The sequence below is a fragment of the Scyliorhinus canicula genome, chromosome 7, assembly GCF_902713615.1.
Source record: "Scyliorhinus canicula chromosome 7, sScyCan1.1, whole genome shotgun sequence".
NCBI lineage: Eukaryota > Metazoa > Chordata > Chondrichthyes > Carcharhiniformes > Scyliorhinidae > Scyliorhinus > Scyliorhinus canicula.
The window spans coordinates 48,648,799-48,674,282 of NC_052152.1; the positions used below are offsets into that span (position 1 = coordinate 48,648,799).

The following is a 25,484-nucleotide window of genomic DNA, read 5'->3' on the forward strand; positions in this document are numbered from 1 at the left end:
CTTTCTGACGTAAACGTGGCCCCTGAGCCACAGCTCAGTTTTTCTTCAAGCACTTGATAACTTTTCATGAATATGAATCTAACTAGAATTTCACCCTTTCTTACAGAGAAACACTAATTTAAACTCACTTTAAAAAAAAAATAATTTTGAGTACCCAATTCATTTTTTCCAATTAAGGGGCAATTTAGCATGTCCAATCCACCTACCCTGCACATCTTTGGGTTGTGGGAGTGAAACCCTCACAAACATGGGGAGAATGTGCAAACTCCACACGGACAATGACCCAGAGCCGGGATCGAACCTGGGACCGGGGTGCCGTGAGGCAGCAGTGCTAACCACTGCACCACCACGCTGCCCTCTAAACTCACTTAAATCTATACCATATTTCTAATATCCAACAATACAACTATGGATTACTTAAAACTACCTCTGCTTCCTGACGGTGTTCATGTTGAGAAGGCTAGTTCTCTACCTGTGGACCCTGCAATGAGAATTTCATTGCCTTTCTATTGGATCGCAGTGGTCATCGCCTCTGCTTTGTTGAGAGGCAAGTGGCTGAGGAAAAGGCTGCTGCTGCCAGCACTTGATCCTTAGCAGAGTGGATGGTGGAACAACATGTCATGCTACTCTGAAGGCTGGGCTGGTAGGGGAGATATGCAGCAGAATGTATGTGTAAAGTGCTGGACAGATGAGATGCTCTCCAAGCAGTTGGTAATCTACTGTCAAGCCGTGTTAGCGTGATCTGACAGGAGGAATACTTTGTACAACAGCCTCTCACCTGGCCATCCTCGGAGTTCTTTAGTGTGACTGATCAAAGCCTTCTCAGTTTGTTGATTTTATTAAGAAATCCTTCCTGCTGTGCGCTCACCTTCTTCAGGCTGCTGGATTGCAGACACAGTGTGGTACTCCTGCACTGTCAGGAATGAGATTCTCTGCACAAAATTGCTTCTAATTGTTCTTAAGTAGTTCAATAGATTTTCCACCTTAATTATCAATGCTCCCATTGCATTCCCAACTGACCCTAGGAAAGCCAGAAGAATGCATGCAGGATCACGTTGGGATCCTGCCCTGATGTCATTTCCTGCAAGTGCTAAAGAATCTCCTTATGTTCAATGTTGTTTCAAATTGTCTTTGAAAAGTCGTAAGCTGGTCAAGTTCCTCGCTTACTAATTGGTTTGAACAAATGTTGCCAAGGCAACAAAACAAAGCAAAAGAGTCTATTTTTCCTTAATAAATAAAACCAAATCGCTATTCCTATATTTGCATGATAATGTCAGTATTACTGTAAGAAAAAAGGCTTAATTTTATCTGGTGCTTTGGGATGCAATTGGGACACAAACCCCCACAAACCCGGTATAGGGATCAGTTCTGTGACTTTACTGAAGCTGACGTCCTAATTGGCTGTCTTTGGGCCCAAGATACAACTAAGGATTGATTTCAAAAGACAATTTCCTGAAAAGTCATCAGTCAATATGTGCAAGGAACCATGAGATATTGTAGACTACATATCACAATTGGATTTATCTGATTCCCGGATGTCAAACAGAAAATTAAGTAAAGTATGTTACACTGGATCCCTGTCCACTAATTTTCTTCTCTCGCTTTCCAGTGACTGTACCAAGTACCCACCTAATCTTGAACAATTGGCTGCAAAGGAGGAATTAAAATCATCATAAACCCCATTTTCCATCATGTCATATTTACATTGCCTTATCTTCTTGGCACCCAGGGCTCCTACATTGACGCAGAAGGCAAAAATCCCAGCAACAATTTGGACACTTGTATACATTTTATTTCTGATATATTAGGACTTATCTTTTGTTGCTGTTACTTTGACATCAGTCTTCACCAATCACCCTTAGGATACCACTTTTTCCTCTGACAATTTCACATAGGACACATTGAATCTCCCATTAGAAAATCCCCATTAACCATTTTTTGGAAAAAAGTGAGCAGCAATGGAGGGATGTCAGGTTGATCAGGCAGGACAGCAGGCACATGTTGTTTGCCCATCGTTATCGGCTGGAAAAAACAAACCCAAATTGGCAGAGACCGTGCAAGGTTTTTTTTAAAGAGGCAAATCTGTTTTTCATGCAAGTGAACCAGTCAGCCATCTCCATTACTTTGGCAACACGTTTTAATAGCTGTTGGGGTTCTAACTGCCATGAACTAGCATGCTATTGGGCCTCTCCACATTGCCAGTGGAGATATCACTAGATTCACTGGTCAGTTATGCACTGTTGGTGGATACATGAATGCTTGTACAAGTAATTTCATTTTTTTCACCATAACAATTAGTAACAGCGTAACAGCGCACTGTTATTTTAGACAGGCAGGATTTCTGAAGGTACAAGGGGGCACCAATTGCATCCACTTTGTCCTAGGTGCTTCCTTGCTCCACACATGATTTATTTGTGGTGAGCCACGTATGGCTGTTGTATATATCATTGTATTTACTCACTGTTATTGTTGTTGTGTTGATGTTGTTGTTGGCTCTGCCTGTGGCTCTACCCCTCTGAGAAGGTATATAACCCATCGATCCGGGACAGCCTCTCAGTGTGGGAGGAGCTACTGGTGGGCACATTCTAGCTGATTAAAACCACAGTTCTTGTTATCTACCGTTTAAACTGGATTGATTGGTATCAATTTAATCAGCTAGATTTTTTTACGATGGAAGCCGTTTTGAAACCACACCGCCTCTATCTTGACCCGCAGGCGCCGGAGGCTACGGCAATATTTGAGCATTGGCTCAATTGCTTTGAGTCTTACCTCAGCTTCTTCGCCGCCGAGGCCTCCCCGGAAATTAAACAGCGTCTCTTCAATGCCCTGGTGAGCCACAGGATTTTCCAGCTCATCAGAGATGTGGCCTCATACATGGAGGCAGTGGGGCTGCTCAAACGACAGTTCGTGAGGCCGGTGAATAAGGTACTCGCTCGACACCTCCTGACCACGCGGCGTCAGCGCCAGGGTGAGTCACTGGCTGAATATCTGCGTGAACTGAGAGTACACGTCCGCAGATGTAACTGCAGGACTGTCACAGCAGTCGAGCACGTGGAGCTGATGGTCCGGGACACCTATGTGGCAGGTATCCGAGTCCAGCTACATCCAGCAGCAGCTTCTAGAAAAGGGGCCCTCGACCTTGAGGAGACTGTGAAGCTAGCTACCTTGCTGGAATTGGCCTTCCAGAGCCTGAATGCCTTCCCATCCGACCACGTGGCATCCTCGGGGGCGTCGGAGGCGCAGCCATTACCGACCCCGGCGTGCCTCATTCCTGCGCCACGCAGCAGCCGTCCAGCTCCGGAGGACCATGCTGTTACTTCTGCAGTCAGGGCCAGCACCCCAGACAGCGTTGCCCAGCTTGCAACTCCACGTGTAACGAGTGTGGTACGAAGGAGCACTACGCTAAAGTATGGCTAGCTAAGTCTCAAAATCAAAATCAAAAACCAAATGCCTGTCAAGCCCGATCTGAGATTCACAGACCCCGCAGCATGGCATCGTGCCTGCCCGGAGCGCCCTCTGCTGACGCGTCACTCGCCGCGTGCGATCCATGGGGGCCACCATCTTGTCTGATGTCATCGACGCAGAACGGTGCGTGCGATCCATGGGGGCCGCCATTTTTTTCGACTTTGTTGACTCCGCCATTTTGCGACCAACACGACACTCATCGCCATCAACTCAGCTCCATTCAACTTGACCAGTCCCGGACTTGCCATCTTCAAAGCTCGATGATGGCCATCAGCCACAACAGGCAGGAGACATCCTGCCTCTTCGACTCCGGCAGCACGGATAGCTTTGTCCACCTGGACATGGTAAGGCGCTGTTCCCTCCGGGTCCTCCCCGTCTCACAAGTCATATCCCCAGCTTCTGGATCACACTACTGCACCACCACCCTGGCAATACAGGGCGTCAAATACCTCAATTTCAAACTCTACGTCCTCCCCCATATCTGCGCCCCTCTCCTACTGGGTTTAGACTTTCAGTGCAACCTCCGTAGTCTAACCCTGAAGTTCGGGGGACCCCTGCCCCCTCTCACCGTCTGTAGCTTCGCGACCCTGAAGGTCGCCCCTCCCTCGCTCTTCGCGAATCTCACCCCAGACTGTAAGCCCGTCGCCACCCGGAGCAGATAGTACAGTGCTCATGACAAGGCCTTCATCAGGTCAGAGGTCCAGCAACTCCTGAGGGTAGGGATCATTGAGGCCAGTAATAGCCCCTGAAGAGCACAAGTTGTGCTCGTCAGAACCGGGGAGAAACACCGGATGGTCATCGACTACAGACAGATGATCAACCAGTACACGCAGCTCGATGCGTACCCCCTCCCGCGCATATCTGACATGGTCAATCAGATTGCGCAGTATCGAGTCTTCTCTACGGTGGACTTGAGGTCCGCGTACCATCAGCTCCCTATCTGGCGGGAGGACCGCCAATACACTGCCTTTGTGGCAGATGGCTGCCTCTTCCATTTCCTCAGGGTCCCCTTCGGTGTCACCAACGGGGTTTCGGTCTTCCAACGAATGATGTACCGAATGGTGGACCAGTATGGGCTGCAGGCCACGTTTCCGTACTTGAATAATGTTACCATCTGCGGCCATGACCTGCAGGACCAACTTTCAAGAATTCCGCCCGACTCCTTAATTTGCCATATAATAAGGAGAAATGCATTTTCCGCACTGTGGTAGTATGACTAGGGATATTACAGTACCTTCAGAGGTGAGCGGCCACTGATGCAGAGGACTCGCTGCCCATTGGCCCAGGTAAGTCATGTGCCTCTCATCCGATTGGCTGAGAGGTAGGTAGCTTCGCCCACAGGGCGGGATATAAGAACCGGTGTTCCCCGGCAGTCGGCCATTCTTCTGTACGTCTGCTGCCGGGCACACATCTTGTGTATTAAAGCCTTTTGTTTGGAGCACATCTTCGCCTTGTGTTCAATTGATGGTCCATCAATTTCATACACAAGTTTTAAAAAGATAGACCTTGGTATCAAGCCGGAGTGCCTTCGACTCAGCCCACACGCAGCAAATGCAACAGCTGCAATTAAACACTGGCTGGCGTGTTTTAACAGCTATTTAAGCACAGCCGAAAACCGCCCGTCGAGGGAACAAAAACTTCATATCCTCCACTTGTGCGTGGGCACCGCCGTGTACCCGCTCATAGAGGACGAACCAGACTATGACGCGGCTATGGACTTACTAAAAGGACATTTAATCCGGCCGGTGAACCAAGTCTACGCACGGCACTTGCTGGCCACGAGACAGCAATTCCCTGGTGAGTCCTTAGATGAATTCTACCAGACCCTCCTTGTTCTGGGGAGGAACTGTGCCTGCCCACAAGTTTCTGCGGCCGAGCACACCAAACTTTTAATTCAAGACGCTTTTGTGGCGGGTATTCAATCTACCCAGATCCGCCAGAGAATCTTGGAGAAGGAAACTTTAAGCCTTGCTGAGGCACGGGCCCTCTCCTCCTCTCTCGATATCGCCAACCGCACCGCCCGTGCGTACGCTCCCAAGCGCGCGGCGGCCCCCTCAGCGGCATGGAACGCGACCCCCCTCACCTCCACAGACTCTGACCCCCCCAGGCCTGCACCGCAGGGCGTCCCAATAAACCCACGGGGCCCCGCTGCTACTTTTGCGGCCCCGCCAGCGCTGCCCGGCCCGTGCCACAACCTGTAAAGGCTGTGGCAAAAAAGGGCCATTACGCGACTGTTTGCCAGTCCAAGGCGGTCGCTGCAGTCCCGAGCAGCGACTGCGGGTCTCCCCACCGTGCTCCTCATGCGCCCTGCGCAGACCTCGCTGCCTCCAACCCCCACCGCCACAAGTGATCACCGGGTGCTGCCATTTTGGGCCCCCGACGCCACGTGCGATCCCCGGGCGCCGCCATTCTGGGCCCCCGACTCCACGTGCGATACCACGGTGCCGCCATTTTGATCACCCCCCACCATGTGTGGCCGACGGGCGGCGCCATCATGGATCGGCGCCGAGGACCCTGCAAGTGACCACTCGCTGCCGGATGACGACTCGGAGTTCCTACCACGACTCGCCTCAGTAACATTGGATCAGTCACGGCCCCGCATGCTTTCCACGGCGACCACGAAGATTTTCCTCAAAGGTCACGAGACAAGCTGCCTGTTGGACTCCGGGAGCACGGAAAGTTTCATCCACCCTGCTACGGTAAGACGCTGCGCACTTCCCGTTCATCCGGTTAAACAAAGAATCGCTCTGGCCTCCGGTTCACAGTCGGTCCAGATCACAGGGTGCTGCATAGCGGACCTCACGGTCCAGGGGAGGGTGTTTAAAAATTATAAACTCTTCGTCCTTCCCCACCTCTGCGCAGCAGCACTCCTGGGGTTAGATTTCCAGTGCAACCTCCAGAGCTTAACTTTCAAATTCGGCGGCCCTATGCCCCCCCTTACTGTCTGCAGCCTCGCGTCCCTCAAGGTCGATCCCCCATCCTTGTTTGCAAACCTCATCCCGATTGCAAACCCGTCACCACCAGGAGCAGACGGTACAGTGTCCAGGACCGGACCTTCATCAGGTCCGAAGTCCAAAGGCGCCTGAAGGAGGGAGTTATCGAGGCTAGCAACAGCCCCTGGCAAGCACAAGTGTTGGTGGTCAAGACTGGGGAGAAAAATCGAATGGTCATAGATTACAATCAGACCATCAACCGATTTACGCAGCTGGACGCGTATCCTCTCCCACGTATCTCCGACCTGGTTAACAGGATCACGCAGTACAAGGTTTTTTCCACAGTGGACCTTAAGTCCGCCTACCACCAGCTCCTCATCTGCACGAGTGACCGAAAGTACACTGCGTTCGAAGCGGATGGGCGACTCTACCACTTTTTAAGGGTTCCTTTCGGTGTCACGAATGGGGTCTCGGTCTTCCAAAGGGAAATGGACCGAATGGTCGACCAACACGGTTTACGGGCAACCTTCCCCTATCTCGACAATGTCACCATCTGCGGCCATGACCAGCAGGACCACGGCGCCAACTTCCACAAATTCCTCCGTACCGCAAAACTCCTTAACCTGACCTATAATAAGGATAAGTGCGTGTTTAGCACCGACCGTCTAGCCATCCTTGGCTACGTAGTGCGTAACGGAGTGATAGGCCCCGACCCCGAACGCATGCGCCCCCTGATGGAGCTCCCCCTCCCCCACATCCCCAAAGCCCTCAAGCGCTGTTTGGGCTTCTTTTCGTATTACGCACAATGGGTCCCCAATTACGCAGACAAAGCCCGTCCCCTCATCCAGTCCACCACGTTCCCCCTGTCGATGGAGGCCCGCCACACCTTTAGCCACATCAAAGCAGACATTGCAAAGGCCATGATGCGCGCTATCGACGAGTCCCTCCCCTTTCAGGTCGAGAGCGACGCATCTGATGTTGCTCTGGCGGGCACCCTCAACCAAGTGGGCAGACCCGTGGCTTCTTCCCCCGGACGCTCCACGCTTCCGAAATCTGACATTCCTCGGTCGAGAAGGAAGCACAGGCCATAGTTGAAGCTGTGCGACATTGGAGGCACTATCTGGCCGGCAGGAGGTTTACCCTCCTCACAATCCAACAGTCAGTAGCTTTCATGTTCGATAATGCACAGAGGGGCAAGATAAAGAACGATAAAATCTTGCGGTGGAGGATTGAGTTGTCCACGTACAACTACATAATCTTGTATCGTCCTGGGAAGCTAAACAAGCCTCCCGATGCCCTGTCCCGCGGCACCTGTGCCAACGCACAAGTGGACCGCCTCCGAACCCTCCGCGCGGACCTCTGCCACCCGCTTTTTCCATTTCATAAAGACCCACAACCTGCCCTATTCCATCGAGGAGGTCAGGACAGTCACTAGGGACTGCCACATCTGCACGGAGTGCAAGCCGCACTTCTACCGCCCTGAACGAGCGCACCTGATAAAGGCTTCCCGCCCCTTTGAACGTCACAGCATGGACTTCAAGGGTCCCCTCCCCTCCAACAACCGCAACACGTACTTCCTCAACGTGATTGACGAGTACTCCCGCTTCCCTTGCCCCGACATGACCACAACTACCATCATCAAAGCCCTGCATACAATCTTCTCCCTTTCGGTTACCCCGCATACATTCATAGCGATCGTGGATCCTCCTTTATGAGGGACGAACTGCTTCAATTCCTGCTCAGCAGGGGCATTGCCTCCAGCAGGACGACCAGTTATAACCCCCGAGGTAACGGGCAGGTCGGGAGGGAAAACGGTACGGTCTGGAAGACCGTCCTGCTGGCCCAACGGTCCAGAGATCTCCCAGTCTCCCACTGGGAAGAGGTCCTCCCAGACTCCCTCCACTCCATCCGGTCACTTCTCTGTACCACCACTAACCAAACGCCTCACGAACGTCTTCTTGTTTTTCCCAGGAAGTCTTCCTCAGGGACCCCTCTCCCGACCTGGCTGGCTACCCCCGGGCCCATTCTGCTCCGGAAACACGTGCGGGTGCACAAGTCGGACCCGTTGGTCAACAGAGTCCAGCTACTCCACGCGAACCCTCAGTATGCGTATGTGGAGTATCCCGACGGCCGACAGGACACGGTCTCCCTCCGGGACCTGGCACCCGCCGGATCTCGGCCAAACCCCCCAGCACCAGCCACCCCCCCGCGACACCCATTGCCCCCAGCAACGACGCACCCACAGCTCAGCGTACAGGGACCCCCGCCCCCGGCCTGGCCTCCGCTAGCTCCAACTAGGGATACGGACACAGAAACAAGATCATCGCTCCCGGAGTCACGGACGACCACTGCTCCGACGTCACCAGCACCACTACGCAGGTCAAACAGGACATCTGTTTGTTCTGTTCTCCTCTTGAATAGTAGTTACGGGTCAGTGGGCAGCCATCGATGCAACGGCATGGTGTAAACATCTCTAGTCATACTACCAGCCTCAAGTACTCACGGGACACCCCCCCCATGCCCGTTTCCCCCCCACCCCCCACCTAGAGGTATTACAGTACCTTCAGAGGTGAGCTGCCATTGGTGCAGAGGACTCGCTGCCCATTGGCTCAGGTAAGTCATGTGCCTGTCAGCCGAATGGCTGAGTGGTAGGTAGCTCTGCCTACAGGGCAGGATATAAGAACCCGTGTTCCCTGGCAGTCGGCCATTCTTCTGTACGTCTGCTGCTGGGCACACATCTTGTGTATTAAAGCTTTTTGTTTGGATCGCATCTTCGCCTTGTGTCCAATTGATGGTGCATCACGCACAACCCAGCTAGCCATCTTCGGCTATGTCGTGGAAAATGGAGTCCTAGGGCCTGACCCCAAATGCATGCTCCCCCTCCTGCAATTCCCCCTTCCCCACTGCCCCAAGTGAAAAGGTGCTTGGGGTTCTTCTCCTTCTATGCCCAGTGGGTCCCCAACTACGCGGACAAAGCCTGCCCACTCATTAAGTCCACCACTTTTTCCCTGACGGCTGAGTCCCGCCTGGCCTTCAACCGCATCAGATCCGAAATTGCCAAGGCCACGATGCATGCCGTGGACAAATCCAGCCCGTTCCAGGTGGAAAGCGATGCGTCTGACTTTGCCCTGGCCACCATTCTTAACCAGGCAGGGAGGCCTGTCGCCTTTTTTTCCCGTACCCTCTAGGGCTCTGAAATTCGACATTCCTCTGTTAAAAAGGAGGCGCAAGCCATTGTGCGGCACTGGAGGCATTACCTGGCCGGCAGGAGATTCACTCTCCTCACAGACCAACGGTCAGTTGCTTTCATGTTCAACTCGCAGCAGGGCAAAATTAAGAACAACAAGATTTTGCGGTGGAGGATCGAGCTCTCCACCTATAACTACGACATCTTGTATTGTCCTGGGAAGCTCAATGAGCCCCAGATGCCCTGTCCCGTGGCACCTGCGCCACCGCGCAGGCTGACCGGTTATGGGCTATCCGCAACGACCTCTGTCACCCGGGGGTCCACCGGCTTCTCCACTTTGGCAAGGCCCACAACCTGCCCTACTCCACAGAGGAGGTCAAGGCCATGACCAGGGACTGCCAAGTCTGTGCGGAGTGCAAGCCGCACTTTTATCGGCCAGGCAAGGCCCATGTGGTGAAGGCCTCCCGCCCTTTTGAACGCCTCAGTATGGATTTTGTTACCTGCTCAATAAGGGCATCGCCTCGAGCAGGACTACCAGCTACAACCCCTGGGAAAATGGGCAGGTGGACAGGGAGAATGCTACGGTCTGGAAGGCAGTTCTTCTGGCCCTACGGTCTAGAAGTCTCCCAGTCGCCCGCTGGCAGGAGGTCCTCCCTGACGTGCTTCACTCCATCCGGTCACTGTTGTGTACTGCCACTAACGAGACCCCTCACAACCGTCTATTTGTCTTTCCCAGGACGTCGCTCTCCGGGGTCTCGCTTCCTACCTGGCTCACGACTCCTGGGCTGGTACACCTCCAGAAGCACGTGAGGAGCCATAAGGCTGACCCTTTGGTCGAGAGGGTTCACCTCCTCCATGCAAACCCTCAGTACGCATACGTGACACACCTCGATGGGCGGCAGGACACAGTCTCCCTCAGGGACCTGGCCCCTGCGGGTACCCCATCAACTGGTACCGCTGCACCCACCATCACCTCACCACTTCCTTCTACCTCCCCATCTACCCATCAACTCATCCTGGGTCCATTTGCACTGCCCGTGCGCCATCACCCTGTCCGGGACACTGTTGTGGGGACGACGTGCTCCCGGAGTCGAAGGTCTCAATGCCAGCGCCTACACTGCGACGTTCACAGCTGATAATATACCCTCCTGTGAGACTGAACCTGTGAGTCCACTTTACCCCCGCCGGACTGTTTTTTTAAACAGGGGGTGAATGTGGTGAGCCACGTATGGCTGTTAGTGTTGTTGTGTTGATGTTGTTGTTGGCTCCACCTGTGGCTCCGTCCCTCTGAGAAGGTATATAACCCATCAATCCGGGACAGCCGCTCAGTGTGGGAGGAGCTACTGGTGGGCACATTCTAGCTGATTAAAACCACAGTTCTTTTTATCTACCGTTTCGACTGGATTGATTGGTATCATTATTGTTAAAGGATAACACTCTTTCAATATGCAGCAATAAGATACAATGTAAATGAATTCTTGTTTTCTTGTGAGTTGCCACAAAGACATCAGTTTATAGAAGTTTACCATACCAACACCTTTTAACTCAAAAAGTATTTTGAGAGATGGCTGTTCTTTGTGGCCTGCACATCTGTAGAGCCCAATGGAATATCCATGTTGCCCATTCCCTGAAGCTGGTAGCAGAAACTTTCTGCACAAGCTGCATATCAAAGGGTGTGTTGAATTGAAGAAAAATTGCTAAAAATAGAAATAAACTACCAGTGATAATGCAGAGAATACAAAACACTGTCTGAGAATCTTTTAAAATGTTGTTCCTGTAGAATTAGGAATTCAGCATCATATACACTAAGATATGCCAATTCATAGAAACATTGGGGTATATGAATCACCATTCAAAGGAATCACTGCTGACCTATGGCCTATCTCCATACATCCGTCTTCACCCCAAATACTTCAAGCCTTTAGATAACGAAAATCTATTCGTCTCAGATTTAAATGTGCAATTGATGTAAGATCAAGTACTAACTGTGGAAGAGAATGCCAAACTTTTACCAGCCTTTGTGTGAAATTTCATTCCTGAAATGCCGAGACCTTGAGACCTAGGCTCTTAGCCCTAGATTTCCCAACCAGCAGAAAAATTGGGTGAGAGCGTCCGGATGTTCACGCCAGTGGGATCTTCCGGCCCTGCTGATGGCACACGCCCACCGTGGGTTTCTTGGCAGCATGGGGTAGATTCAATGAGAAATTCTATTGACAGTGGTTGGAGCAGAATATCCCGCCACCGCCCAATGGCAGGCCATCAGAAACATGCCTCGGGGAGGCCAGAGAATCTCACCTAATCTCGGGCTACCTATCCTATCTATTCCCTCTAATATCTTACAAATGTCAATCAAATCACTCCTTGTCTTTTTAAATTTCAAGAATACAATCCTAGTTTGTGCAATCTCTCCTTGCAATTTAACCCTTGGAGGTCAGATATAATTCTGGTAAAACTACACTGTGCTCGTTACAAGTCCATTATATTCTTCATAAGTTCTGTGGCCCCGATCTGCTCACAGTTTTCCGGATGTGGCCTAACTAGGACTTTGAATAGCCTGAATTCACCCCTGCCCCCTTTGTATTCTGTTCCTCTAGATATAAACGTCTGCATTACATTAGACTTTTCATTATTTATTGTGCCTATTCCTGATATTTTAATGATCCATCTATCTGGACTTGCAAGTCTCTTGGACCTCCGCTGTTTCTAGCTTTTCTTATTTCAAAAGTTCTTTGTTCTATCCTTTTTAGGTCCAAAGTGGATGACCTCACATTTGTGTTAACCGAAATGCATTTGGCACAGTTTTACCCATGCAGTTGTTCCAGCAATATTTCTGTGTAATCTTATGCTTGCATCTACATTGCTTAAAAATGCTGCCTATCGTTGTGTCATTAGCAAATTTGGACTTAAGCTTTGTAACCCATCATGCAGCCATGGGGACACAGAGTATGTACAGCGCAGAAGGTGGCACATTGGTCCATCAAATCTATGGTGGCTCTTTGTCAAACAATCAAACCCATCTAACTCCCCCACTCTATCTCTGTAGCCCGGCTAGTTCATTTCCCTCATGTCCATTCAATTTCTATTTGAATGGATAGTAATAATCATCTCTGCTTCCAATACCTTCATAAGCAGCAAGTGCCATATCATTACCATTCACTGCATGAAAAAAACCTTCTCCCTCACATTCCCCATATATCTCTTGCCTTAAGCCTTAAATCTGTATCCGCTAGTCCTCGCACCATTAGCTAATAGGAATAGCCTTTCTTTGTCAACCTTATCTAAACTTTGTCATAATATTGTACACATCTATCAATCTCCTTTTAAAAAATTTTGCTAAAAATATAAAATTTTCTAAAAATATATACAATAGAAGAATGCCCTATTCCATTAATTACCACTGGAAAGAAAGAGTTCTGCAAAAAAAATAAAAATATATGAGCCTAATTTAATGTTCAATAGACCAAGCAAAAACTTATAATATAATCTGACCTTAATTGTACTGGCTTACCATTTTGGGTCATTCCTTTAATGACCCAATTCAAACGGCCCCACCATCTCGCCATTTCCCATTCCAACCAAAGTATATATTTTTATAATGATCTTTTTTGTCACAAGTAGGCTTACATTAACACTGCAATGAAGTTACTGTGAATAGCCCCTAGTCAGCACATTCCAGCGCCTGTTCGGGTACACTGAGGGAGAATTCAGAATGTTCAAATTACCGAATAGCACGTCTCTCGGGACTTGTGGGAGAAAACAGGAGCACCCGGAGGAAACCCACACAGACACGGGGAGATTGTGCAGACTTGCACAGACAGTGACCCAAGCTGGGAATTGAACTTGGGACCCTGGCACTGTGAAGCAACAGTGCTAACCACTGTGCTACTGTGCTGCCCAATTTTAATTATTCCTTTTGTTACTGTCACATGAAAATGCATCTTAAGTTGACATTATTGTTTACAATGAAGATACTCCTTTCATATGCATTGTAGTACAATGGGATCTGTCAGTACCTGTTTCTTAACTTCAGGCATTGAAAGACTGAGCACAGTGGATATCATATGCTCAGCCAGACTCTGCTCCAGTCCATCTTTCCGCGGTTTAGGAATAAGTTCACTTGGAGGAGTTAAACTTTCTGCTGTTGCAACAACCTGCATGTAAGAACAGAGATCGCTGATGATATGAAGTGGTTGAATCCCATCTCAGAGCATTAGCTGTTTTTGCTACCTTCTTCTACATTAGTCGAAGTAAACTATCAGAAAAACAATTATAATGAACATTGGTGCTACGTTATCAAATGAGAGCAATAATAGGAGGCATTTCTGTTGCACTTAAAGAGATCAAATACTGTTGCCGTAGTGTTTTGATGTCAGTAATTCAAAACCTGGTCAAGCAATGGTTATGAAATTTCTGAAGCTGGGAATGGAGTTAGGGCAGTGTTTCAAAGGAGCTTCAGAAATTAGTCCTAAGTATCCTGCTGCCGCCTCAGACTTATGCATCACTCAGTATCAGTTTCTCAGATTGGCAAATATGCCTAAGCGATATTTCCACAGGAGAGGCAGTAGGTATTGATATTATGGTATTGTCACTGGATGAGAAATCTAGACACACAGGGTAATGCTCTGGTTTGAATCCCACTATGGTAGATGGTGAAATTTGAATTCAATTAAAACAATCTGGAATTAAAACTCTAATGATGATCAAGAAACCATCTGGTTCATTAATGTCCTTGAGGGAAGGAAATGTGCTGTCCTTACCTGATCTGGTCTACATGTGGCTCCAGACCCACAGCAATGTGATCGACTCTTAAATGCCCTCTGAAATGGCCTAGCAAGCCACTCAATTCAAGGGCAATTAGAGATGGACAATCAAGGAGCCAGCGATGCTCACATTCCATGAACAAATAAAATTGTGGGGATTTTACAATTGTATGGTGTCAACAAAATGTTTCTTCTCAACATTAAAAAGCAAGGATAGCACTGTGGGATTTAAAAAAAACTTCTTTCATGTTTATTCCAAATTGCCATTGAGAAGGTGGTGAATTGTTTCACTCTGTTTGGTGTAGGTACACTCACAGTGCTTCTGTTGGGACCAAGGTAAATAAGCATGGTTTTGAGTGCTCATGTTTAGCACTGTACCATTCTGGTTTGCTACTAAACTCCTGTCAGCATTGTTCTGATTGGTATAGTAAAAAACAATTACATATCAAGGCACACATATCACCGTTGCTTTTGAAGGGATTTAACTATATGATTGGTTAGTAACTCAGGGATGAAGAGATCACTGGCATTAATGCAAAACCAAAGTGCTAATGCCAGTTCTAAAAAATAAATAATGCTTCTGAGCCTCCAGTTGGCTCTGCTGCTAAGTTGTAACTCACAGTAACACTAACTGTTCGGTGCAGTGTTACAGAGTACTGTCTCTATATCAAACAAAACACTGATTAATAACAAAAACAGGACTTTTTTTTCTACATGATTTTACATGTGAAATATAGGGGCATAATTCAGTATCACAGCCAGCATTCCCTTAAAAATCCTTTCCTCTACTCTTGTTCCTTCACAACCAGATCAAAATGAAGTTTAATATTGCATTTGTTTACTGCAATTTAGTATTCGATAATTAATAAATCTTGGTTTACAATAAAGCTACCGATGGCTGGCTATTGAACTGAATACCAAGACAGAAATAAATTAAATAGTATTGTGTAAAATGTGAAAAGATAAGCTAATAGAAGACCACGTCATCAAGTCTTTTATACATGACAAACATACAAACCTGCTCCAGTATACAGTGTAATATTAAAGGCACAGAGAGACTCTCCAAGGGCACAAGGCTCATCAGATCATTATAATATCTCATATCCAGCGGTGGAGCAGAAGTGGATACTTTAAATAAAACAATAAAATACAATGGTTAAATCTTTTCTTATGGACTACATGGTTATATCATTAGCTAATGAAAAAAACAACTCAACTGGCAATCACAGCCATATGGTAGATAGTATGTATGTGGATCTCTAAAAATCCAATCATGAATTGCCTCATTAAATGCTATTAATGCAAATGAAATCAGTGGAAATTCGTGGTAAAACCTGTTTTTGATAACAAAGTGGACAAGGAAAGAAAGCAGCAGGTACAAGTTAGGAGAATGATATTAGGCTGGAAGTTGGTGATCATTAGATGTTGGAATGTTTAACAATCCTAATCTAACCTGCTTAATGATCGAGATACAGAAACTGAATATCAACTGGTCAAGTTTTCAAATGTGCAGAGTGTGATGAACACATCCCAACGCATCACACAAGCTTGCCATCCTCCTATTGATTCTGTATACACCTCCCACTACCTCAGAAAGGCAGACAGCATTGGCAGAGACCCCTCAAACCCAGGCTTTGCCCTCTTCCAGACCCTTCCATCAGGCAAAAGATACAGAAGTTTGAAGACCCGCACATCCAGACATAGGAACAGTTTCTTCTCCACAGTTACTAGACTTCTCAACGACTCTCCCTTGGACTGATCTGTTCCGTGTAAGAACACTATTCATGACGCCCAATGCTGCTCTTGTTTGGCCTTGTTCTGCACTGTAACCAATCACTATTTGTTGATGCACCACTGTCAAGGTACTCTGTCGATGATTCTTTTGTCTCCTATGTACATACTGTGTAGGTTCCCTTGGCCTCAGAAAAATACTTTTATCTGTACTTGGTACATGTGACAATGAATATCAATCAATCAGATGACAAATGAAATTAATTGGAGTTGTCTCAATTTAGCTCCTGTTGGGTAGTGGCAGAAAATGGCAATCTCACACAAGGAAGCTACAAAATGACTTGCAAGGGAAAATATGTCATACTAATACAATGATCAGTGATGGTGCTCACACAACGTTACTGCTATTATCCTATGCACTGCAATCACAGTGGCGGAGGAGATGGATATCAGCCACCCACCTTCAGTGGCAAATCCATTAATTCGGGAATTCCACATCTTCTACAGTTTTGCTATCATTGCCAAATGCTATGAGAAAGCATTTGTAATAGCTACTTTCCCCTTTGAAATTAATGATTGTCATTTTCCAGCATTTAATCCAGATTTCATGGGCGAAATTCTCCGACCCCCCGCAGGGTCGGAGAATCGCCCGGGACCGCCGAAAATCCCGCCCCCGCTGTGGCAGAAATTCTCCGCCACCCGGGAATTGGCGGGGGCGGGAAACACCACCCGCCAATCGGCGAGCCCCCTGCGGCGATTCTCCGGCCCGCGATGGGCCGAAGTCCCCCGGTGGGAGGCCTCTCCCGCCGCCATGGTTTGAACCACCTCTGGTGGCGGCGGGATCGGCGGCGCGAGCAGGCCCCCGGGGTCCTGGGGGGGCGTGAGGCAATCGGACCCCGGGGGGTGCCCCCACGGTGGCCAGGCCCGCGATCAGGGCCCACCGATCGGCGGGCGGGCCAGTGCTGTGGGGGCACTCTTTTTCTTCCGCTGCCGCCACGGCCTCCACCATGGCGGAGGCGGAAAAGAATCCACCAGCTGCCGCTGACGTCACCACTGGCGCATGCGTGAACCGGCGAAGGCCTTTTTGGCCAGCCCCGGCGGCGGGCGTCAAAGGCCGCTGGAGCCGGTTTGGGCGCCAGTCGGTGTGGTGCCAACCGCTCCGGCACGGGCATAGCCCCTCAATGTGAAGGCTTGGCCCCTAAAGGTGCGGGAGAATTCCGCACCTCTGGGGAGGCCCGATGCCGGAGTGGTTGGCGCCACTCCGCTACGCCGGGACCCCCCGCCCCGCCGGGTAGGGGAGAATCCTGCCCCATGTCTCCACCATTGAAACTTAAAAATAATGTCCAAAGCAACCTGGAACTGGCATTATTGAATTGATAGTATGCTGAAACAGACTTTTACTCTTATATGAAGTTTGAGATCCGAAAGGGTCAGCTCCTATCGAGAATGCAAAATAACAATATTCTATGACTGAAAGACATAGAAAAGAAAGATCTCTCAGCAAAACACTTGATGGTCAAGCAACGAGATTGTGTTGTTTCAGTTAAAAATAAACATCCATTGACCATCAGAGAGTTAGTTTTCTTCAACTTGTGTGCATTTTTCAGAGTTCAATCTATAACTGGCCACTGTGTAAAGTTTTTCTTTTAAAAAAAATTTAGAGTACCCAATTATTTTTTTCTCCAATTAAGGGGCAATTTAACGTGGCCAATCCACCTAACTTGGACATCTTTTGGGTTGTGGGGGTGAAACCCACGCAGACATGGGGAGAATGTGCAAACTCCACACGGTCAGTGACTCAGGGCCAGGATTCAAACCCGGGTCCACAGCACCGTAGGCTGCAGTGCTAACCACTTAGCCACATGCCGCCCTTTTTCTTTTTTATTTAACTGTCCTTTTTTCCCGAATAGTTTACATCTCAACCAAGAAAACTACTTAATGGAGCTTAAAACTAACTGGATGAAATACAGTTCATGCAAGGCTCAATATTTTAAACTTTTATTTTCTCTAAAATTGCAGCAACTGATAAATATTAGTTAAAAGTGTCTTTTAAAAACAAACTCAGTGAACAGTTAGTTAAACTTCCAATATCAACACTATTTGAAGAGAAAAAAAGTGCAGGCCAAAGGGAAAAAGGTGGGGTAGTGGTGTTAGGTGAATTTTCCTCGTAGAGAGTCGGGGAAGACATGACATTCTCTGTCAGTGCTGTAGCCATTTATGATGACGTGAATCTATAAACTTGAAAATTTCAATTCTGCTTCACCACATTTTGCATACTTTTTTTTAAAACTCAAGTTCCACTTGAAGAAAATTGAAGGTCTCTTCCATAAAACTACATTCTTTTATTGGCCACTGACTGTGCAGTGTCTGAGTTACATTGGGCGCGATTCTCCCAAAACGGGAGAAATCGTAAGGCTGGCGTCAAACCCGGGCGGGTTTGACGCCAGCGCGCCCCTTCCCGACCGGGAACCGATTCTGGTCCCCGGTCGGGGCTAGCAGCCCGACGCCGTAAGCTCCGGCATCACGGGCTTAACGAATTTCGTTAAGCCCGCTTGCCGGAGTTAGCGCCGGCTGACGCGTCATATGACGTCAGCCGCGCATGCGCGGATTGGAAGACTCCAACCCGCGCATGCGCGGATGGCGTCATCGCGTATTTGCGCGAAACCCGCGCATGCGCGGGCCGGGATGCCCCTCAGCCGCCCCGCGAATGGATACTGCGGGGCGGCGGAAGGACAAATAGTGCGCGGGCATCGGGCCCGCTGCCCGCAATCGGTGCCCACCGATCGCGGGCCCATGGCACCCTTGGCACGGCCGTGGTACTGCCGTGCCAATCGCTGCCATGGTTATAAAAAGCGAGTTGTTCCCGCCGTTTTTACGAACGGCCAGACCAGGTGTATTTGCCGTTCGTAAAAACAGCGTAAAGGGCTGGGACTTCGGCCCATCTATCAGCTGTGAATCGCTGCCGGCCGTAAAAAAATGGCGGCAGCGATTCGTGTCGGGAGTTGGGCGGGGGGGGGGGGAGAATAGCGGGAGGGCGGGAAAAATGTCGGGAAGGCCCTCCCGCTATTCTCCGACCCGTCGTGGGGGGCGGAGAATCGCGCCCACTATTCTTGTTAAGATGCAGTTAAATTTGTTTTACAACAAACTGCAACATAAATTCATGGGATGCCAATGGACTAATGTACCACAATTATTGGCAAAATTACCAATTCAGAAAAATCTGGAATTGGACAAATCTTGAAGCAGTTAAAACAGTTCAAATATAGAGCTTTATGGATCAGGTACCTTTTTCACGAGCAGGTGCGGTAGACTTTCTCCTCCCAATCGGACTTGGAACTGAAAATATCTGTAAAAGAATGATCCAAAAAGAACTTTAAAACTTGAATTAATTAAAGCTGAATTTCACATCCAGCAATCAAGTAGATAGATAAAGTATATACCTGCCACTTTGCATTTCCCACTCTTAATGTCCATGTTTTACCATTATATTTCTGCAAGGTTTTCACGCATTGCTTAGTTTTGAACCTAATATCACTCAGTGCACACTAATTTCCTCACAGTTTCTCTCTATTCCGCCTTCAAGATTATTTTCCTTTCTCTTTCTCGTTTTCAACAATCTAGCAAAATTCTTCAGCCAGAAGTGCCAGTGGATGTCCCACCTTGGCCTTCTCCTGAGGTCCCCGGCATTACAGATTCAAATCATTGGCCATTTTAATTTACTGCACACGAAATAAAAGAAATAGCTGGAGGCACTGGATACTGCAAAGGCTGTGGGCCCCAACAATGTCCATGTAAACAATATTAAAGATTTGAGTTCCAGAAGCTGGCTCTCCAAAGGAGCAATTCATGTACTACCATTCTCCCGCCCTCTCCCCACATCCCTGCACACTCCTCCTTTTCAGATTTGTTAAAGAGCTAACAAAATGTGTGCTACTGACAAGTTCAAAAGATGGCTATTCATGCCATATAGAAAATGTATATATCACTCAAAGAGGAACAAACTAAACCACCGGCTGAAAATTATTAGTTTGAAATATTTTGAGTGTTTTTAAAACAGGCAGGAATGTATTTGACTAAAATTGCTCAGCTACGTCCTGTCCACAAAGAACAGGACAAATTCAATCCAGTCAATTACCACCAATCAGCCTACTCTTGATCATCAGGAAAGCAATGCAAGGTGTCATCAATAGTGCAAACAAGCAGCACATACACAGCAAAAGCCCGCTCATTCATGCTCAGTTTGGGTTCCAGCACAGCCATTAGGAGCTTAGTCATAGAATCCCTACAGTGCAGAAGGAGGCCCCTCTGCCTATCCAGTTTGAAAGAAAATCCTATCTAGGCCAATCCCCCACCTTATTCCCGTAATCCTATCTAGGGGCAATTTAAGGTAGCCAATCCACCTAACCTGTGTGTCTTGGACTGTGGGAGGAAACTGGAGCATCCTGAGGAAACCCACGCAGACACAGGAAGAATATACAAACTCCAGACAGTCATCCGAGGTCAGAATCAAACCGGGGTCTCTGGTGTTGTGAGGCAGCAGTGCTAATCACTATGCCACCGTACCACATAAATACTGTCAAATGCAATTTATGTCAAAACCTGCATGTAGTGTCCCAGCCCCAACAAACTTCAGCTGCTTCAATGATCTTCCGTCCATCATAAGGTCAGAAGTGAGGATGCTCACTGATGATAACACAATGTACACATTTGCAAATCCTTGGATACTGAAGCAGTTTGATCCATATTCAGCATGGCCTGCACAAAGTCAGGCTTGGGATGATAAGTGACCAGTAGTACTTGTGCCACCGAAGTGCCAAGCAATACCAATATCCAAAAACCGAGAATCCAGCGCCTTCCTCTTTACAATTAATGCCATTCCTATCATTGAATCCCCCACTATAAACAGCCTGGAGATTACCATTGACCAGAAACTGAACTGGACAGTCACATACATACTGGGGCTACAAGAGCTGGTCAGAATCTTGGAATCCTATGGTGAGCAACTCGCCTCCCAACTCTCAAATGCCTGTTTATCATCTATGTGGCACAAGTCAGAAGTACGGTGGAACATTCTCCACTTGCCTGGATGAGTGTAGCTCCAACAACTCTCCAGAAGCTCAACACCATTGAGAAAAAAGCAGTGTTCTCGATCGGCACTCCATTCACCACCTAACACAATCACTTCTTCCATCACCAATGCACGGTAACAACAGCTTATACCATTTATAAAATGAACTGCAGAAACGCATCAATGCTCCTTGGACAGCACCTTCCAAACTTGCAAACCTTATCACGAAGAAGGACAAGGGCAGCAGACACACTGGAACCATACAAAGTACTGATTTGGAACTATATCGCCGTGCAGCTGGTGTCTGACCATGAGGTTAAAGAAATAAATAAATTTAGAGTACTCAATTCATTTTTTTTTCAAATTAAGGAGCAATTTAGCTTGTCCAATCCACCTACCCTGCACATCTTTGGGTTGTGCATGTGAGACCTATGCAGACACAGGGAGAATGTGCAAACTCTACATGGTCAGTGACCAGGGTCGGATGTGACCATGAGATTCATATCATGCGCATCTGCGCCCGATACCCAGGCAGTATGCCTGACACCTTCATCCTGGCACACTTGATGGTTCCTCACTTCTTCAAAGCGCACTCCGGCTGAGCGATTGGCTCTTGGGGTTATCTGCTATGGTCGTGGCTGATGAAACCTATCCGAAAGTATGGTCACTGTTGTGCTTTCTTGGTCTTAGCGTCGTCGGACCAGGATTGATAGTTGTTAATGTACATACCTAGGAATTTGAAGCCGTCAACCATCTCCTCCTCAACACCATTGATACAAACAGGGGTGTGTACGATACTTTGCTTCCTGAAGTCAATGACCAGCTCTTTAGCTTTGCTGACATTAAGGGAGAGATTGTTGACTAGGTTCTTTATCTCCCTCCTGTACTATGACTCACAGTTGTTCGGAATCTGACCCACTAATGTCATGTCATCAGCAAACCTGGAGGTCAATTGGAGTCAAATTTTGCCACACAGTCGTGTGTGTATAAGGAATAGAGTAGGGGGCTAGGTACGCAGCCTTGCGTGGCCCCGGTATTGAGGGCTACCGTGGAGCTCTGCGATGCGTTTTTGTGCTTCGCTGTTTCACAACGTTTGACTCCTGCCCATGGTAGCACTTTCCACCATTCACCAGGGTGATCCCTGCATGTGAGCTGGTCATTCCATCACACGGTCTCACCGAAGCCTTGGGAAAACGCAGGTGGGAATGATTATAGGTTGGAGAGGGCTGGGGGTGGGGCACCGGAGTAGTGACGCTAGTTGAACTGGGGTCCCTGGCCCAATCCTACCCCTACCATCAGCCCATTGCCCCCTGCCCTGTGCCCCCTCTGCAGCCAGCCCAGCCCACCCCTCACACCCATTGGACAGAGCACCGAGGCAAGTTGAAATGTTGTGAACAGGTGTTGATTGTGAAATGGTGAACGCACACATATATATATATAATATATATATATACAGGTTTGTGACCTCGCCCCTAACGCTATACTGCATGCTGCAACCGTGCCAACTTAACTGGTGTCTACCTTTCTGGCCTTACGGGCCCTAACGCTATGCGTAGGTGGTTCCCAGATGGTACATCAGGAGTGGAGGCAGCCTGCTGCGATTCCTGCCCTGTGACCTGGGTTACTTTTGGGAGCCGTCTACTGGGGTGACCGAGCCTGGATGAGCCCGGCTGCTGCTTGGGTGTCCCAGGTGGCATGGTCCACCCTGATCTGCCTGCTGCCCATCAGATGCACCAGGGACAGGAGGTGGGGGGGGTTTGGAGTTTAAGGTGCTGTGGTGTTCCGGCACCACTCCTGATGGAATCAACGGCACATGCCCATCATCTCCTCCTCCTCGGCGTGCCAGTTGGCCCCAGGGCTACTCCTTGGGAGGAGGTGCGAGGTGAGCTAACCCCTGAGGCTCACCCACCACCTTGTGCTGCCAATCCTGGAGGACCGCTCCTATCTCGACCAGTGTCTCGATGCTCACAGTAATGGAGCACAGGAAGTGGACCGCCTCCCTCTAAGCCTATGCCACATCGCCCAGTGACTGTACCACCTTCCTCTTGGTCAGTGCCACATCGGCCAATGATTGTACCACTTCCCTCTGTGCCTGGCTCAGGTTAGCCAGAGCTCGGACAATGCCGCTGATGCCCTCAACCATGACCCGCTGTGGCTGACCCACATTCTGGAGCATCGCTGCGATATCCAGGTAGCCCTGGTAAATGGCTGCCTGTGACAGGCATGAGTGCACCAGGCATCCTGACCCATGGCCGGTACCTTTGCCTCAAGGCCTCCACCACGGACACCACTCATGCGGTGTTGGTCTGGGTGGCATGCATGATCAGCACCACTTCCTGCCCCTGCAGGTGGTTGGACTCCTCCAACTGCACCTGCAGGCGCTGGATGGTTGATGACAACCCCTCATGCAGTCCCTGGCTTTGTGACTGCATCTCCACTATCAATGGTATCCCCCTTTCCAGAAGCCCGAAACCCACCCTGACAGCAACCAGTCCCTAGGGTCGGGCCATCCTACGGCGGTCCACCCCCTCAGGGGTTCCTACCTCCATATGATGTACCACAGCACCTGTATGGTGCACACCAGATAGTGCCCTAGGAACTTCTTTGCTAAAGTGCCCAATTCAGGTGCGTGTCTCTGGGATGGTGGAGGATGTTGGAGATAGCTGTGATGGGAAGTCAGTTTTGTCATCGGAATGGTGCTCCGAGGTGTCACAGGCTTCGGTTCAAGGGCTCCCATCGCTATCCGTGTCCTTTTCCTCGCTGCTATCCGCTTGGGGCTGGGGTTATGGTTGGGACCGGGGACGGAGGACACCAGAAGAGCAGCACCCAGGTCCACAGATGCTGAACTCGAGACCATGCTAGGTGCCAAGGAGGCAAGCAGGCTAACCTGTACCCCAGAGTGGGAAGGAGATTGCCAGCCACCACTGTACCTGGACACAGGTGGCAGACGTTGTGAGTGCCATCGGCCCCACCACAAGGATGGGACAGCTGTGTGGGGAAAAAACAGCACAACCTCCTCAGGGTGGCCAAGGTGAGTAGGCAGCACTATGTCCCTGGCACTAACCCTCATCCCACACATATGATCCATGGGGAGCTGCAACAGTGGGGTCTCACTTTCTTGCCCAATGCTGACCTCCGCCCCGACGACTGCCCTCTCTTTGGAGCCACCAACCAGGTCCATTTCCCGCAGCTCTGCTGCGGTGAGGGGTCGCAGGCCTGACGATACTCCTCCAGTCTTTTCCATCTTCCAGCGGTTGTGGGACGCCTTCTCCTGGGGGGTGGGGCTGGGGTGACAGAAAATGCACAATGTTAGACAGTCACATGTATACAGCACAGAGGGTGAGTAGCTGGAGGTCTTCGAGGCCAGGACACCCGGCCATGGCGGCTGGTATGGGTGCTAGCAGGTGGTGCAGGATGTCGGTCGCCCTCCAGTTTGGGGGGGGGGGGTGGTTACGAGTTTGTGGGATGGGGGCTAGTGTGAGGGGCATAGTAATGCCTACTCATCTTTCACCCTGAGGTTGTGCAATTTCTTTCCTACACCGCTGTCCCATCCTTGTGGTGGGGCCTATGGCACTCACAACATCTGTTCCCTGTATCCAGACCCAGCATACAGCGGTGGGTGGCAATCTCTTTCTCATTCCAGGGTACAGGGTAGCCTGCTTTGCCTCCACGGTGTCTGGCAGGGTCTCAAGCTCAGCATCTGCGGACCTGGGTGCTGCTCTTCATGCTGTCATCTTGCTGACTGGGATGTGTGTGTTTGGGATAGCGGAGTGCTGATTTGCGGCTGTAGCTCATCAGCCTCTCAAGTGTCAATCCCGACCCCGGTGAATGCGACACCGTTTTTCATTGGAATCGATCATGCACCACGTGGCGCAGGTGCTAGTCTGGTTGATGAATTTGACTGGGAGCGGTGCCAATTTTGCTGTTGTAGAAGTCCACCGTTCAGTCTCAGCATCAATACATAGTTTCTGAAACGGAGAATCCTGCCCAATGTGTTTGCCAAAACTAGTTAGTGATGGGAAAATGAGGTTTGAGTGCGATTTAGGATACATGCAGCAGAGTTTTAGATTAGCCCCAGTTTATTGAGGGAAGAAGATGTGATAGCATTGGAATTGTTGAGCCTGGATAGTGAACAAGGCATGGATGAGGCCTGCAGCTACAGATGGGCTGAGATGTTCATTGTTGTCAAAGTGGAAGCAGATGGTCATTATGAAATGAAGGACATAGGAATGGAAGTTTAGTTCATTACCAAAATAAGGTGCTGCGGAAGAGGAGACCTTGCAAAATGTAAGTGCTTGGCAAGATCAGGGCCCATGTATTCACATTCCCTGTCAATATTT

General features: G+C 49.2%; 1 protein-coding gene across 4 annotated transcripts in view; it reads right to left on the bottom strand.

Moving 5' to 3' along the window:
• spag17 (sperm associated antigen 17) overlaps positions 1-25,484 on the bottom strand; it is a 349,272-nt gene that overhangs the window by 262,343 nt on the left and 61,445 nt on the right. For all 4 annotated transcript variants that reach the window (XM_038801961.1, XM_038801962.1, XM_038801964.1 and 1 more), the window contains 3 exons: positions 19,362-19,422; positions 15,364-15,473; positions 13,599-13,736 (listed from right to left, as the gene is read on the bottom strand). In XM_038801961.1, the coding sequence (XP_038657889.1) occupies positions 13,599-13,736; positions 15,364-15,473; positions 19,362-19,422 (309 nt within the window). The remainder of the gene's footprint in view (positions 1-13,598; positions 13,737-15,363; positions 15,474-19,361; positions 19,423-25,484) is intronic.